This window comes from Penicillium cinerascens (assembly GCF_028974065.1).
Source record: "Penicillium cinerascens strain IBT 15544 chromosome Unknown contig_24_segment0_segment0, whole genome shotgun sequence".
In the NCBI taxonomy this organism is placed as follows: Eukaryota; Fungi; Ascomycota; class Eurotiomycetes; order Eurotiales; family Aspergillaceae; genus Penicillium; species Penicillium cinerascens.
Genome location: NW_026695290.1, coordinates 3,619,826 through 3,633,571, shown reverse-complemented (window position 1 = coordinate 3,633,571; position 13,746 = coordinate 3,619,826). Strand labels below are relative to the sequence as shown.

Genomic DNA, 13,746 nt, shown 5'->3' with positions numbered 1-13,746 from the left:
CCCTAAACCCTACTAACCTACTAACCTACTAACCTACTAACCTACTAACCTACTAACCTACTAACCTACTAACCTACTAACCCACTAATACTACTAACCCACTAACCTACTAACCCACTAACCTACTAACCCACTAACCTACTAACCCACTAATACTACCCTACTACCCTACTTACTACTCACTACCCTACTCCTCTACTTACTACCCACTACTCTACTCCTCTACTTACTACTTACTACTCTACTGCTCTACTCTACTCACTACTCTACTACTTTATTCTACTATCCTACCCTACTATCCTACTCTATACTACCCTACTTTATTATCTATAGCGGTTGACCGGTTTACCCTACTATCTTACTACCCTACCTTACCTTCCTTAGCTACTAAGCTTATATATATTTGTAGCTACTACTAACTATAGCACATTATATATAATTAAATACTACTAGCAGCCACTATGCCTAGCCTACTAACTAACCCCTTCCGCCCTATATTCTATCCTCTATACTATCCTCTCTATTATTCTATCGACCTATATCTCTCTTATAGACCCCTTTACGCTATACCTCTAGTAGAATTAATATATATATCCTACTAGTATTAAGAATATATCACTCTATTAATTCCTCTTATATATTAGTATAATATATTATTAGGATATATATTTATAACCACTAAGCGTAATAGATTTCATCGCTTAATAACTTCGTGGATACTAGCCTAATTAAGATACTACTAATATTAATCTAACCGCCGAGACTCCCTCTATTAAACGAGCCTACCTAGGATTAGTCATCTAGTAAAAAGTTTCAAACTCCCTTTCCCTACTAATTATCCTAGTAACGTAATTCCCGGCCGACCTGGCCACCCGCCCGTCCCGGCCACCCACCCCCATTAGAAGATTTTAAATCGGCATATCTCAACCAAAACGGATTAATTGATATAAAACTAGTGATTATTACAACGATTGATCTTATGCCCAATCACCCCGCACCCGCTACACCTTGGCGGAGCCCTTTTGGCTGGCTGATCTGGCTGATTAGGCAGATCGCCCTGCGCATACGATGCTAACCTAATACCTTCAACTGGTTGGTTTAGCTGCTGAGCTAGCTGTAGGCCCTCTTCGACCCATAGGCCATCTTCACAGGGTATCTGCCTAGTTGACCGATTGCGTTTTTGTCGTTTCTTCTCGTTCGCTGCGCGTAGATTCGCATTTTCTTGCGCTAGTAGCGCAGTGTTGTGTAGCGATATGTAGTGGCCTTTGATAATCTGATCTAGTATAGTTTTTGATGGGCTCGGAGGGCTAGTTGACCGTTGCTTTAGTAGATCCTTAAGCATCGAAGCTTGCTTTTGGAGCTGAATAATAGTTTTTGGCGTTTTTGGGGTGAATTGGCTCGATCTGCTGCTTGGTCGACTACCCAGTGGTGTAGGCGTTCGGAGTGAGATATTAAGCTTTAAAAGCACCCTTTCTGGATCGATTGGCACTAGACTAGTAGCCACGAAGCTATTTCGAATAGTTTTTAGTTGAAAGGCTTCTAGCCGCGCGCGTTGGTAATCGTCCAAGAAATCAAACTTATCGATATGGTTATAGCCTATACGCGCAAGATCGCTTACGAAGCGACCGTACGCGCGTTTAAGTATAGCAAAACACCCAACATTAAGCGGTTGTAGAAGATACGAAGAATGCGTAGGCATACAAAGCGATATAATATCGTTTTCTGCGCAGATTCGGTCGAATTGGGGTGTAAGATGGCTTCCGTGGCCATCAAGAATCAATAGACGATATTTGCCTCGCGTACGGGTAGTAGTCGCTGGAATAAAGAGTTTTTGTAGCCACCGTAGGCTAATCTTATCGGTAGTCTAGCCGTTATTTGAGACCTCGATTCGCTAGTCTCTTAGTAGGTTATCAAATCAACCCGCAATAGCAACTTGGCCCTTAAAGATCACGTATAGCGGTAGCGAATAACCATCCGCGTAGATTGCTTCGATAGCAGTAACCCATTCGCGATTTCCTGGCTGCAGAATAGATCGCCGACCGTAGTATTCTGCCCGCGTAACCACCTTCTGCGCTGAAATAAGACCTATTGCAAATCCTGTCTCATTAAAGTTGTAGATATCCTCCGATTGTATACCGTTCTCATCGATAACGCGTTGTACAGTCGCAAACTACTGTCGTAGCGATTTTGGGTCTTCGTTTAGGGCGCGCTGGTAGTTATATCTTCTTGAGAAGCGTGTGCGAAGCTCATCGCGTCGTTGAATAAAGGTTGATGGCCAATTTTTGCCTACACTAGGCGGAGGGGTCTCGCCGCGCGCAGTAAGTAGGATATTAGCCATATCTCGCACAGTAGATGGCCTAGGCGCTGCTCCACGCGTATCCATAGAGATAATCCACCTAGTAAGCGAATCCTCTTCGTATTGGGTCAATTTATGACTAGATGGGCGTTTCTCAGCGCGTGAGGTTTGGCCGTGGGCGCGCGTTTGTAGTGTTGAACGTGGTATTGCGTATAGCTTCGCTACTGCGTGGAGAGATTTGATGCGGCCATTTTTAATATCATTAAGGGCTAATAAGATCTTGCCCTCCTGATTGGCTAATTTCTGCGAAGATTCAGAGCGTTTTGGTGGCATAATAGGTGGTTGAAGTAGGTAGGTAGGTAGGAAGACGCGGTTTTGGATGGGGTGGCCAGGACGGCCGGGTGGCTAGGTCGGCCGGGAATTACGTTATAAGGCTTGCTTACGTAATATAAATCCTCTAGCCTAGTAGCGAGAGGGCTATAGTATCTAGAACTTCTTCCCTTATTCTAATAGCTTACCTCGTTCGCGAGATATTAAAGGATTACTATTAGCCCTGATACTAGCCTTAAGGACTTTATAGGGTCTAGAAGTTAGCCTAATAGCTAAGCCTAGTACTTACATAAGGGATGTCTAGCTTAAATAGGGATAGGCTACCCGCGCGAAAAGGTCTTGGCATCCCCCATCAAAAATAATTCACGAAAACCAGACCCCCTTAGCCCTCACTATTCTAGGTCGAAATCTAAAAATGTAAATAAGCCAAAAGATTGGAAAGGCTTTAATATTAAAAGATTTAAAAGACCCGATCGAAAAATACTAAGATTTGACCTACTTAGGGGGGGGGTACCGTGTTGACTCGGTACCCCCCCCCCTTGCCAAGACTTTTTAACTATGGGTACCCCCCCCCTACCGGGCGATTCTATGTTTAGGCCCCGCGTTGGGGATTGGACGAATGACAGAGTATAGCCGGATAATTGCCGAAGCACAGCAGTCAGTTACAAGGGAACATATTACTTGGGACTCTCGCTTTTCCCCTGCGGACTTACACTATAAAAGAGAACACGCGAACCCATAGTAAAATGGAAACCTCAAGATTCTAGGGTATTTGACATATAGAAGGAATCTTATCCGCTTGAAATCTAACAAGGAAAGCCTAAAGTAGCTCGAGTTTAAACATGAACGTAATGATACTGTGGACCACAATGGAAAAGCTTTAAGCTTACTGCTCCAGAAACAAGGTTGATTTCTCACGCAGCTATGGACAGAAATATATCTAAGGTAACCCAAACAGTTACCTAGAGCGGAGGAAATGCCGCCTGCGACACCTTGCCAAACGACTGTACCCGTCTCAGTAATTTTTGGAAGACGGCCGGCAATCCGGTTATGAAAGGAAAGACATCCTGCGCGAGGGTGGTGGGGCTAACCCTCTAAGCACAATATCATTGGCCTACGGCTACGGCGAAGTACGAGGGTTATTTCCGTTATCTCCGTCGTTGATTACCGACAATTCCCTTACTGCCGAGGGGATTTTTGAACAAGCGCTTCGAATTGGCTCATTCTCATTGTAACATGAAGCCGTGCTCAGTTACAGCAGCCGGGAGAAATGTGGTCGGATGTGTACTAAGGCGATCTCTATTGTACCAGCCTTGTTGATTGTTTCTTTGCTCGGCTGGACCTCGGTGACTGGGCCTTAAAACGAATATTAAATATTTCTGAACATCTCCGCAGACCGTGCTAAGCACAGGCTGAAACTTTCTGTTATCCAAAGTCATCTCGGCCCAAACACCAAACAAACAATGGCATCTGCAACACAAGACGATGCCTACATTTTAGGCGTTGGAATAGCGGCATTCCTGAAGCCCCGCGGGGAACGAATGTATACGGAGCTCGCATTTGAAGCCGGCGTTAAGGCAATGTTAGATGCTCATATCACATATGACGATGTTGAGGTTGGAATAGCATGCTATGCATCAGGTCCAACCTGCAGTGGGTAAGAATCTGCATCAGAACCGGTGACTCTCTCATATTAAATGCTTTCTAGTCAACGTGCGTTCTATCAATTCGGCATGACCAGCATCCCCATTTATAATGTCAATAATGCCTGTGCGACGGGGTCAACAGGGTTGCACCTTGCTCGAGCTTTCGTGAGATCGGGGATCCATGACTGTGCTCTAGTGATAGGATTTGAGCAAATGCAGCCGGGCCCCCTCGTCAGTAGCGTTACGGACAGACCGACTCCGTTTGATTTAAGTATGAGGTTGATGGAAGCCACCCAAGGGAAGAACAAGACTCCCAAGAATCCACAGATGTTCGGCAATGCTGGGCGGGAATACATGGAAAAGTAGGTTTAGCCTATTGATAGTTCATTTGAAACAATTGCTTACACTGAGACTCTCTGTCTAGGTATGGCGCGAAAGCCGAAGACTTTGCGGAAATTGCACGGATTTCACACGAGCACTCGTCAAGAAATCCGTACGCTCAATTTCAGACCGTGTACACTCTCGAAGAGATCCAAAAGTCGCCAATGATCCACTACCCGCTGACAAAGCTACAATGCTCACCTACGTCCGACGGAGCAGCAGCAGCGATTGTTGTTTCGCGGAAGTTCCTCGACGCAAGGCCACATTTAAAGAATCATGCCATTCTTATTGCCGGTCAATCTCTCAAGTCTGATAGCACAGCCCTCTATTCAGGAAGTGCAATGGATCTGGTGGGGTATGACATGACGAAGCGAGCTGCGACTGCAGCGTTACGCGAGGCGGGCGTGGTGCCGAGCCAAATCCGTGTTTGTGAGCTACATGATTGCTTCTCTGCAAACGAGCTTATTTCTTTGGATGCAATCGGCTTCTCTGAAGTGGGAAAAGCCCACCATCTTGTTCGCCAGGGAGACATAACTTTCGGAGGGAAAGGTCCAATCGTTAATCCATCAGGTGGTCTTATTTCCAAAGGTCATCCCCTCGGAGCAACGGGCCTCGCGCAATGTGCAGAGCTTATATGGCAGCTGCGTGGCTGGGCAAACAATGGCCGTTTGGTCGAAAAGACAGATGTTGCCTTGCAGCATAATATTGGATTGGGTGGTGCGGTTGCGGTAACGGTGTACAAACGCGTTGATGGAAAGAAAAACAGTGATAGTCCGGTCACTGAGAAGGAGATTTCAGCGATGAGTGGCCTTGGCTATAATCCGGCCATTGAGGCCAGGTTCATCACACCTGAACAAGCCCATTCAGTGCGGAGTAAAATAGCTTCGTCTGATTATGCCCTGGACAATACAGCCAACCTTATTGCATCAAGGCTATGAGAGTTGATGCTGGGAACCTGAAGCTCGGGTTGGCGGAGCGTGCCTTTTAAATTTTTCGTGGAGGCTTAAGGCTTCTTCATCACCATGCTCCACCTACTCGCACGCACTGTCTCTTTCGTTGGACGTGGAAGTCCCTGTCTAGCAAGTAACTATCCAACCACCTTTCCTTTAATATCCATTTTCTGTGAACGATACAGTTTTCGTAAATTTCCCTGTAAAAGATACTATGATAGATCGGAAGAAGCCTGACCCCTTCTGTAGTTACCACTGGAAAACATGAAAGGTGTAACATCGTATATCATATTATTCACCAACAATAGTAAGCTAAGTCACCCTCACCTCCCCCAACGCCCACCTCCCTGGGGCTCGTTCTCGCTATGCCTCTTCCGGCTTGATATATGTGTGGTGTCACACTAAATGGTTTCTTCAAAACGGACCAGAAAGCCTCAGTATTTGAAATATCGCGAGCTGTTAGTGACTACACAAGCAGGATGCTGACATTGTAATTGTGGGCACACAGAATGATATTGACACTATCAATAATGGCTAGTTTGCTCCCAGCAGAGACCATTTGGATCTTGTATGCTAAGATAATAAAATATATCGGTAGGTATAACAAATCACTATTATTTGCACGGGTACCGAGGTCATTGTGATGACTATTAGTAATAGACTTTTAGGATAATGTAGAATAACGATCTATCTAAAGTGAACTTCGGCAAATACTGACCGTTTGAATACATGCGGGGAATTGAATCGAACTAACAAGGAACAGGATTTATTGGACACAGTTAAAATGATTGCAAACTTGGTTTTGAATAGGGAGCCCTGAATAGGAAGAGCAACCAAGTTTTCCAGAGCGTGGAATGAGCCAATGGCATCCGTGATGGAGCAAGCCCATGCAGATCCTTGATTCTTGTCATGGAACCCGACCATCAGCCAATCCTTGGAACTCTGCTGGACCTTCCATTGGTACCCCCTTGACGAAATTGGAATTTTCTGAGAATGTATCCAGGTACCAAGTGAGATCTCTCGTTCCGGAAAACTCGCAATCCACAAAACCATTACCCATGAATCCCCATCGATTCCCACTCCAATATTCAATCTCATAGTCTTGAAGCATAGGGTGTTCAAGCAATTCGAAATAAGATAGGCGAGATCCCGGCCACATAACAAGCTTCTTGGAGTCCTTCGTGCCCATTTTGTACCAGCTGTTGCACGGGTCAGCCCAAGTGGTGCGCGGTAGGTAGGCTTCGGCATGCTCGGCAAAATCTTGAACTGCTGAAGCCCTAGGACTTAGTCGCCGAATATGCTGCTTCCGCATTGTCTTTATGATCTCCAAGAAATGATGTGTCAAGAGGGTCAGGATAGGGAGAACTGTTCCTTGCGCCACAGGAGTAAAAGGTCCTCCATAGGAGAAATAGTTCGGGAACCCGTCCACACTGACCCCCAGGTAGCTGGAAGGGAAAGAAGCCCATTTATCTGCAAGTGATACTTCAGGATCTAAGCCGATGATGGGAAATCGGGGCCGGAACGAAGTATCAAATCCTGTAGCACATATGATCACATCGACGTCGTGTTTATTCCCATACATGTCCACAATGCCAGTGGGAGTAATCTCCTGAATACTTCCCGGTAAAACAGTTGTCTTCGAACCTGACAGGGCCTCTAGATACCCATTTCCAGGGGTGGGCCGGCGGCAATTCACGCTGAAATTCTTTGGCATGAGTGTTTCCATGATTTCAGGGTGGTTTGCCAATTTATTGCGCATTTCTGTGTATGCAAACTAACAGATAGAATAATTAGGTGACTTTGAGCTTAGGTCAGTGAAGTGTGTAAGCTTACCGCATTGACCTCGTCTGATTCAGCAGTGTCTCGGAGAAGAGTCCTGAATCTATTATTGAGACTATTCTCAATAGACTTATGATAGCGATGGTATTTCACAGGATCCCGATGGAATTCTGCTTTCTGCGCGTCGGTATCTGGAACAAAAGATTACGGAAATTAGTATGTTCTTGGCTAAACGTACAATAGATTATGCGAATACTCACATTCGAAGTTCTGGCCTTCCTTGCTGCCCTTCTTTTGCCCAATTGCCGCAATTATCCAAGTTGGGCTACGAGCCCAGGTATACAGCTTCGCGGCATCTTTATAGGCCTCCGCCACGACCTGAATACCGGAACTTCCATTGCCAATAACGGCAACTCTCTTTCCCTTCAGATCATAGCTCTCTTCATAATTGGCGGAGTGAAAAAGATCTCCATTGAAGGTGTGAATTCCAGGAATGTCGGGCCATTTCCATGAGCTATGTGCCTGTCAGTGAGACTCAAGGTTGTTTTCAGTGCACCACGTACTTCAAAAACCCTCCACCATTCAGTAACAGGTCGCACTCATCGTGAAACTCTTCATGGTGACCATTGCTATCCGTCTCATCAAGCTTTCGGATTGTAACCAGCCACTTGCTAGTTTCCTCATTCCACTGAGCTCCTACAACCTGGTGGCGTAGGCGGATGTAATTCATCATCCCTTCCTCGTCCACAATGCGACGCATGTACTGCCAAATCTCGCGAGACGACGAATAGAAGCGGGACCAGTCGGGATTACTCCGCCACGGGAACGTATAAGAGATGCTTGGAACATCGCACGCGCATCCTGGATAGCGGTTCTCCAACCACGTTCCTCCAATGTCGGCATTCTTTTCATAACAAACCATGCTAACATTCGAGTCTTTCAGCGATTTGGGGGCCGAATGTAAAAAGTCAATGCCAGCTGCTCCTGCACCTAGAAATATGATGCGGAATGGCTTTTCCGGGAGCGGCTCATTAATCATCGTTTTAGAAGGAATATAGCCACGGCTGGAAGGGATATCCCATTCCGGACGGTGTACAGGGCGTTCAGTCGAGGAAGGATGCGGGCCTCTGCTATTGCCTCCAATTTTCAAAGTACCTGGCAGACCAAAGGACTCGAACATGGGGTTACTGCTCGAATCTCCATTTTGACCTTGGTGTTGAGTCATTCTGGGTAGGTATTGAGATAGGAATGAAGTCGCGGCAGAAAAAAGACACAATAGAGTCGGTGAATCGAAGCAGACTACAAAGATGTCTATACGCCTTTAAAAAGGGAATACTCTCACCGGGTACTAGTGGTTCGAGACTGTAATCATATTCCAGGTGGTGACAGTCCAACATAGCCGAATCTGTTTCTACCTCTATAGCCGAACTAAGATCCTCGGACAAGGTCGGCAAAGCGGTAGGCCGGATAAATCTACTGCCCACTGCTCATCATGAAGACCGATCCACCCATACGAATTATTGAAGGTCCGCTTATTGCAGGATCATTACCGTTCGGCAAGGGCCGTGAACGCCTAACATACTCAAGTTATGCATCTAGAAATGCTTTATGCCCGATGTTTCATCCATTCTTTTTGTTGCATGTATTAACAAGCCGAAAGGTAAATTCGACTTTGACTTTGTTGATAGTGCAAAATCGCGGCATTTAACATAACAAATTGTAAAATGAGCCACAAATACGAGACTATTTCTATTGGACGAATGGGATAAAATGGCAGCAATTGAAGCTCTCCCTATTATCATTATGTTCCTGATTGACACAAGTCGGGGGTCGAGAAAAAGCCAGCGCAGCCCTATAGAATCCGAACGCATGGGAACAGGTGATACGAATACATCAAAATAAAGCAAAGAGTAGAATCACAGCTGCTTCCTATTACAAGACGAAGTATCCGTCAAATGTCTCTACGCATACTCAAAAATGGCCAGCCAGAAGCATGTGAGAGTCTGCGAAAACTTCGTTTAAGAGCGGAAGAATATCCGCCGGCCAATCTGGCTCGGCAAAGGTCGACAATGTGCCATGGCTTGCCAGAAGATTGGCAATCAAAGGGCTCGTGTCAGTAGCCACATATGGGAAAAACTCCGTCCATTGCTCATCAATGTCAATTGGAGAGGCACTTGCCACAGGCTGCCAACATTCTTGACTCACGTTTCCAGCATCTGGAGCCGGACAAGCCTGAGCTCCTGTCGCTGCGTGGTCTTGATCAAGAATCCTTTCAATTCCCTGACAAAACATCTTTCCAGGATATGATAATGGCGCCAATTGTGCAAGGGCTGTACGAAGAACACGGATGTCCTCCTCGGCGTGATGTGCCAAGCCATCAATGCGGCGTGCATGAATCAAAGCCAAGATAGCCAAAGCAATACTCCATGTCGCCTGTGTCAATAGAAAACGAACTGACCCACGAGCTAGAAAGTCTTTGAAGATGCGGGCAATACAGGATGCAGCTGCAATTGCCGGGATCTGGGCTGTCGGAACAGACTCGTCGCTCTTGTTCAGGTAGAGCAAAGTGATGGTGGTGAGGTAGCCGAGGTGGAGGTCGTGCACGTCACGATTGTAGTCGACCGTTCGACGAGAGCTGAAAGGTAATTGAAGAGAGGCAGGAAGAGATTGCACCCAATCGATCATCTCGGGGACAAAAGTAGGCTTCGGTGAAAAGGAATCTTTCGATTGGTACATCTCCTTGTGGATTCTTCCGACAATTTCCCACATTCTGACCCAGTGTACAAAGATAGAGGCCTTCAAATCTGCTGGGTCGGGGAAGTCATGCACGGTCACCATAGGTACGCTGCAATACTCGGGATTGATGAAACAAGGTCGGCCCTGGGCGAGGGCAACAATACGGTCCCGAGCCTAAGGAAAGCTGAGGTTAGTATTGGGCTTGAAGGCAAGGATCGTGATAAGAGTGCACTCACAAAGAGCGTCCACCATATTCTGCGCTTGAGTCCACTTGTCTCCCCTATGTAAGACTCTGCGGGGCCCTTATCATGATGCAGACCAATCTCTTCGGCGAGGCGAATGGCAGTGCCGACCCACCAGCGGCCAGTGTCTAAGCTCGCTACATTGGGTCGCCCCGGACTCCACCAGTAGAATAGCATGATGGAAATGATCTGGATTAAAGGGTTACTCTCACAATTGCCATAGAACAGGCTTTTGGCCCTCAAGTAGTGTTCTTCGGGATATGTGGGGCCGATGAGGGGGGGTCGAAGCCTGATGGCACATAAAGCCAATGCATTATGGAAAAAGGGCGATCCCAAAATTTGCGGATGGGAATCTAGTATGGCCCAGTCCAGTACCGGACACCACACATTGGCATATTCGAAATAAATTTCCAAATAAATGTCCAAAAGATCTTCGGAAATAGGGTAGGATATCGGTTCACAAACTAAGGGCAAAGGCTTTGGTGGCACTTCATCCTCCCCAGGCCTTTCATTGCTGAACATTTGCATATACCCAGTATTGCCCAGAAAGGTCTGGTGCTGTCGATACTCCTGCACTTTCTCATTTTGGTCGTTTGGCCAGATCCCTAGGGCACTCTGGGTACTTTCTTGGCTCTCAAGCGCACTTTGAAGTGAAAGAAGCGGAGATGGCTGTTGAATGAGTGGTGCCTTGGGATCAGCATTGTTTGTCGATGGGAGAATTGACTGGAAGTTATGTTAGACGCCCATACTGCCTGAAAATAGTACATGCACTATGAAGAGTGATTCATACCTCTGTCTCTGCCGAACTTGGCCCTAGGGGGCGCATAACCTCTTGCTCGACACCCTCATTTGGGGAAAGAGGTCGCTTCTTCTTCCCTCGTCTCGACTGGCGCATCCTTAAAAATCCGCATGTAAGCACGTAAGGATTGCAGTGATCATATAGAGGGCCAACTTACTGGCATGTCGACCCCGTACTAGCGCAATTGCAGCATATCCGAGGGTCTCCGGTCTGCTGGTAGATATCGCATTTGATCTGCTAAATTATCAGCTCTCACTGCCTTTTCTGGTTGTAGCTGCATCACAAAAACTTCACCTAACTGCTTTTTAGACGTGGACATACTTTTTTCTCGTGGCAGCGCTCACAGACCTGGCCGGCGCGCCTACTGCGTTTTCGGGAGTTTTCGCCGGCAAGCTCGGGATTATTATGCGGCATGGTGAAGATCGCTGTCGATATACTCTGACAGTACAAACATTGTGTGGTGACGGTTCAAGAGTGAGAATAGAAAATTTTATATTGTCGCTTAAAATTTGGGGCAGGCTTCAATGAAAGGCGGATGGTGGGGGGCGCAAAATGTGGGGGATCCAATGCGGGGTAGACTCTAACTTGAACTCTAAACTTCGGAAGTATCATAAGCATTAATTATGAAGAGACCGTTGCAGACAACAATTCCTCGAGGAGTGTATTTTTTTCCTATGGGGATGAACCAATACAATCATTATCGTAATTGAAGATAAAGCGTCACGAGCTTGTTTTTACTGAATTTCTCCTTGTGGGTTGTCAACGCCTCAGCCCAATAGTATTAATGTGCGACAGTCACGTGCGAAGCATCATAACCGGCAATTACCGAATACTGAGCTACAAAGCCTGACATTGCCGGCGAGATGACGTACTTCCCCGCTGAACAACAACCGAATCGAGAATCCCGGTGTTTTATTATTAATCCGCGGAATTTGCGAAGTGTGACTTTCTTTTGGTGCAAACAATTATTTCAATGCCCTTTATTTGAAAATTTGGAATGTAAGCATTCAAACCATCTTTAGTTTAGTAATCAGACCAGAACAAGATTATGAAAACGCAATATGAGGTGGGACATAGCAATAGTTATATTGAAAGCTCTCAAACTGAGAGTATCGCCTATCGGGAAGCTGGGGTTTCCGCAGATCGACCCGAGAAGGTCAGTACTCGTGGGGGGTGAAATCCACCACAATGATGTTCTCAATCGCGTCCAAAATAACAGGAGTGATCGAAGTATGATAAGGATCTTTGAAGGTGTAGTAATCTCGATCTTCGGGTGTGTCGAACTCCCAGGTGAAGGCGTACTCGTAACCCTTCTATTCTCATAGTCAGAAAATGTGTTGACTCATGGGTTTCACACAAAAGAGAATTCGTATCTTACATTGTAACCCTTGGGAGAGTTATTCTTACCGCCAGTCAGTGACTTGACCAAAGGCTTGCCAGTTGTTGGGTGCACTGCTTTGTCCTTGATCTCGCGGAGGCGAGTCAACGCCTATGACAATTAGTGAACCGTTTTCTGATGAATTTGTGAATGCTGAATGGATAGCTTACTTCCTCCTTCTGCACATCACCGATGCCAGGTTTGAAGGAGAGCAGCACAACGTGGGAGACGACCATTTTTGAACCTTAGTGATGATACCGAATAATTCTTTCACACTTATTCCGAGTAGCGGGACACATGCACAATTTATATAGCCTGTGTCTGGTTGGATTAATGGCTAAAGATTGTTAGTCGGTAAAAGGTCCCCGTTTGGAGCGGTAGCGGTAGCCGAGTACCCCGTATCTACCGCTGTAGTCTAACTGCCGGCGGGCAATTGAGTCGCGCTTTCTCAAAAACGCAGCGCAATACCACTGGTACCTCCCCCGAATGTATTTGTCATATAGTACTACGGTAGGAGGCTATATGGCAATAATCAATATCTCAACCGACACAATTTCGCTTTTACTCCTCGGACTAGTATGGTCTTTCTCGTTCTATTTATGGCGTCATTCCAAACAAATTGTTTCCTGAAAAAAAAAAAAAAAAAAAAAGGGAACACCACCTTGGAGAAACTGACGACTATATGAAGGTGCGTCACGAGCTAATGCGATCAAGACCTTTAATAGTTAAAAGGAACAAAGAAGCCACGAATCCTAGCAATTAATATGGGAAGATTACATTCACTACTGCCCACTGAGACCATTTGACCGCCCATTCCAAGCGTTGATATCCCGAATAACACTGTACAATATGTATCGTAATGCAGAGATGAAGGAGTCAAAAGATTGCATAGAGGATATAGGGAACATACTGAAGAATCCCGAGATAAATTAAAATGTAGTTTGCGCACTATTGACAAGGCGCTAGCTCCGCTCCCTTGTTTCCTACTTGGTTTGGACTAGTTAGGCAGCATCAATCAAGTTTCCACGGCATTATATTGCCTGTGAGCATCAAATAGAACATGTAGCACTTTCTGGACTAGGTACCCATTCAACGTCACATTCGGTGGGGATCCAAAATTGTTGCTCGACTCCTGATGTATCTAGTATCTGCCCGGCTCAGCTGGCTTCATTCAAAACTCTGCTCCTTTGCAATTTTCCCGATAGGTCC

General features: G+C 46.0%; 4 protein-coding genes across 4 annotated transcripts; 1 reads left to right on the top strand and 3 right to left on the bottom strand.

The window, feature by feature from the left end:
• Positions 1-4,089: 4,089 nt before the first annotated feature.
• On the top strand, positions 4,090-5,591 carry N7498_004477 (uncharacterized protein; the record flags this gene model as incomplete). The annotated part of the gene is made up of 3 exons (XM_058451539.1): positions 4,090-4,283; positions 4,335-4,634; positions 4,697-5,591. 3 exons carry the CDS (start codon positions 4,090-4,092, stop codon positions 5,589-5,591), a joined length of 1,389 nt encoding a protein of 462 aa, XP_058311001.1.
• A 919-nt stretch (positions 5,592-6,510) lies between these two features.
• N7498_004476 (flavin-containing monooxygenase) lies at positions 6,511-8,607 on the bottom strand (the record flags this gene model as incomplete). Its single annotated transcript, XM_058451538.1, has 4 exons — positions 6,511-7,377; positions 7,437-7,573; positions 7,643-7,896; positions 7,946-8,607. 4 exons carry the CDS (start codon positions 8,605-8,607, stop codon positions 6,511-6,513), a joined length of 1,920 nt encoding a protein of 639 aa, XP_058311000.1.
• A 746-nt stretch (positions 8,608-9,353) lies between these two features.
• N7498_004475 (fungal specific transcription factor domain-containing protein) lies at positions 9,354-11,573 on the bottom strand (the record flags this gene model as incomplete). Its single annotated transcript, XM_058451537.1, has 5 exons — positions 9,354-10,292; positions 10,355-11,083; positions 11,151-11,246; positions 11,317-11,334; positions 11,481-11,573. The coding sequence occupies 5 exons, from the start codon at positions 11,571-11,573 to the stop codon at positions 9,354-9,356; spliced, it is 1,875 nt and encodes a 624-aa protein (XP_058310999.1).
• A 743-nt stretch (positions 11,574-12,316) lies between these two features.
• Positions 12,317-12,773, bottom strand: N7498_004474 (Dabb family protein; the record flags this gene model as incomplete). The annotated part of the gene is made up of 3 exons (XM_058451536.1): positions 12,317-12,472; positions 12,538-12,648; positions 12,708-12,773. The coding sequence occupies 3 exons, from the start codon at positions 12,771-12,773 to the stop codon at positions 12,317-12,319; spliced, it is 333 nt and encodes a 110-aa protein (XP_058310998.1).
• Positions 12,774-13,746: the final 973 nt, after the last annotated feature.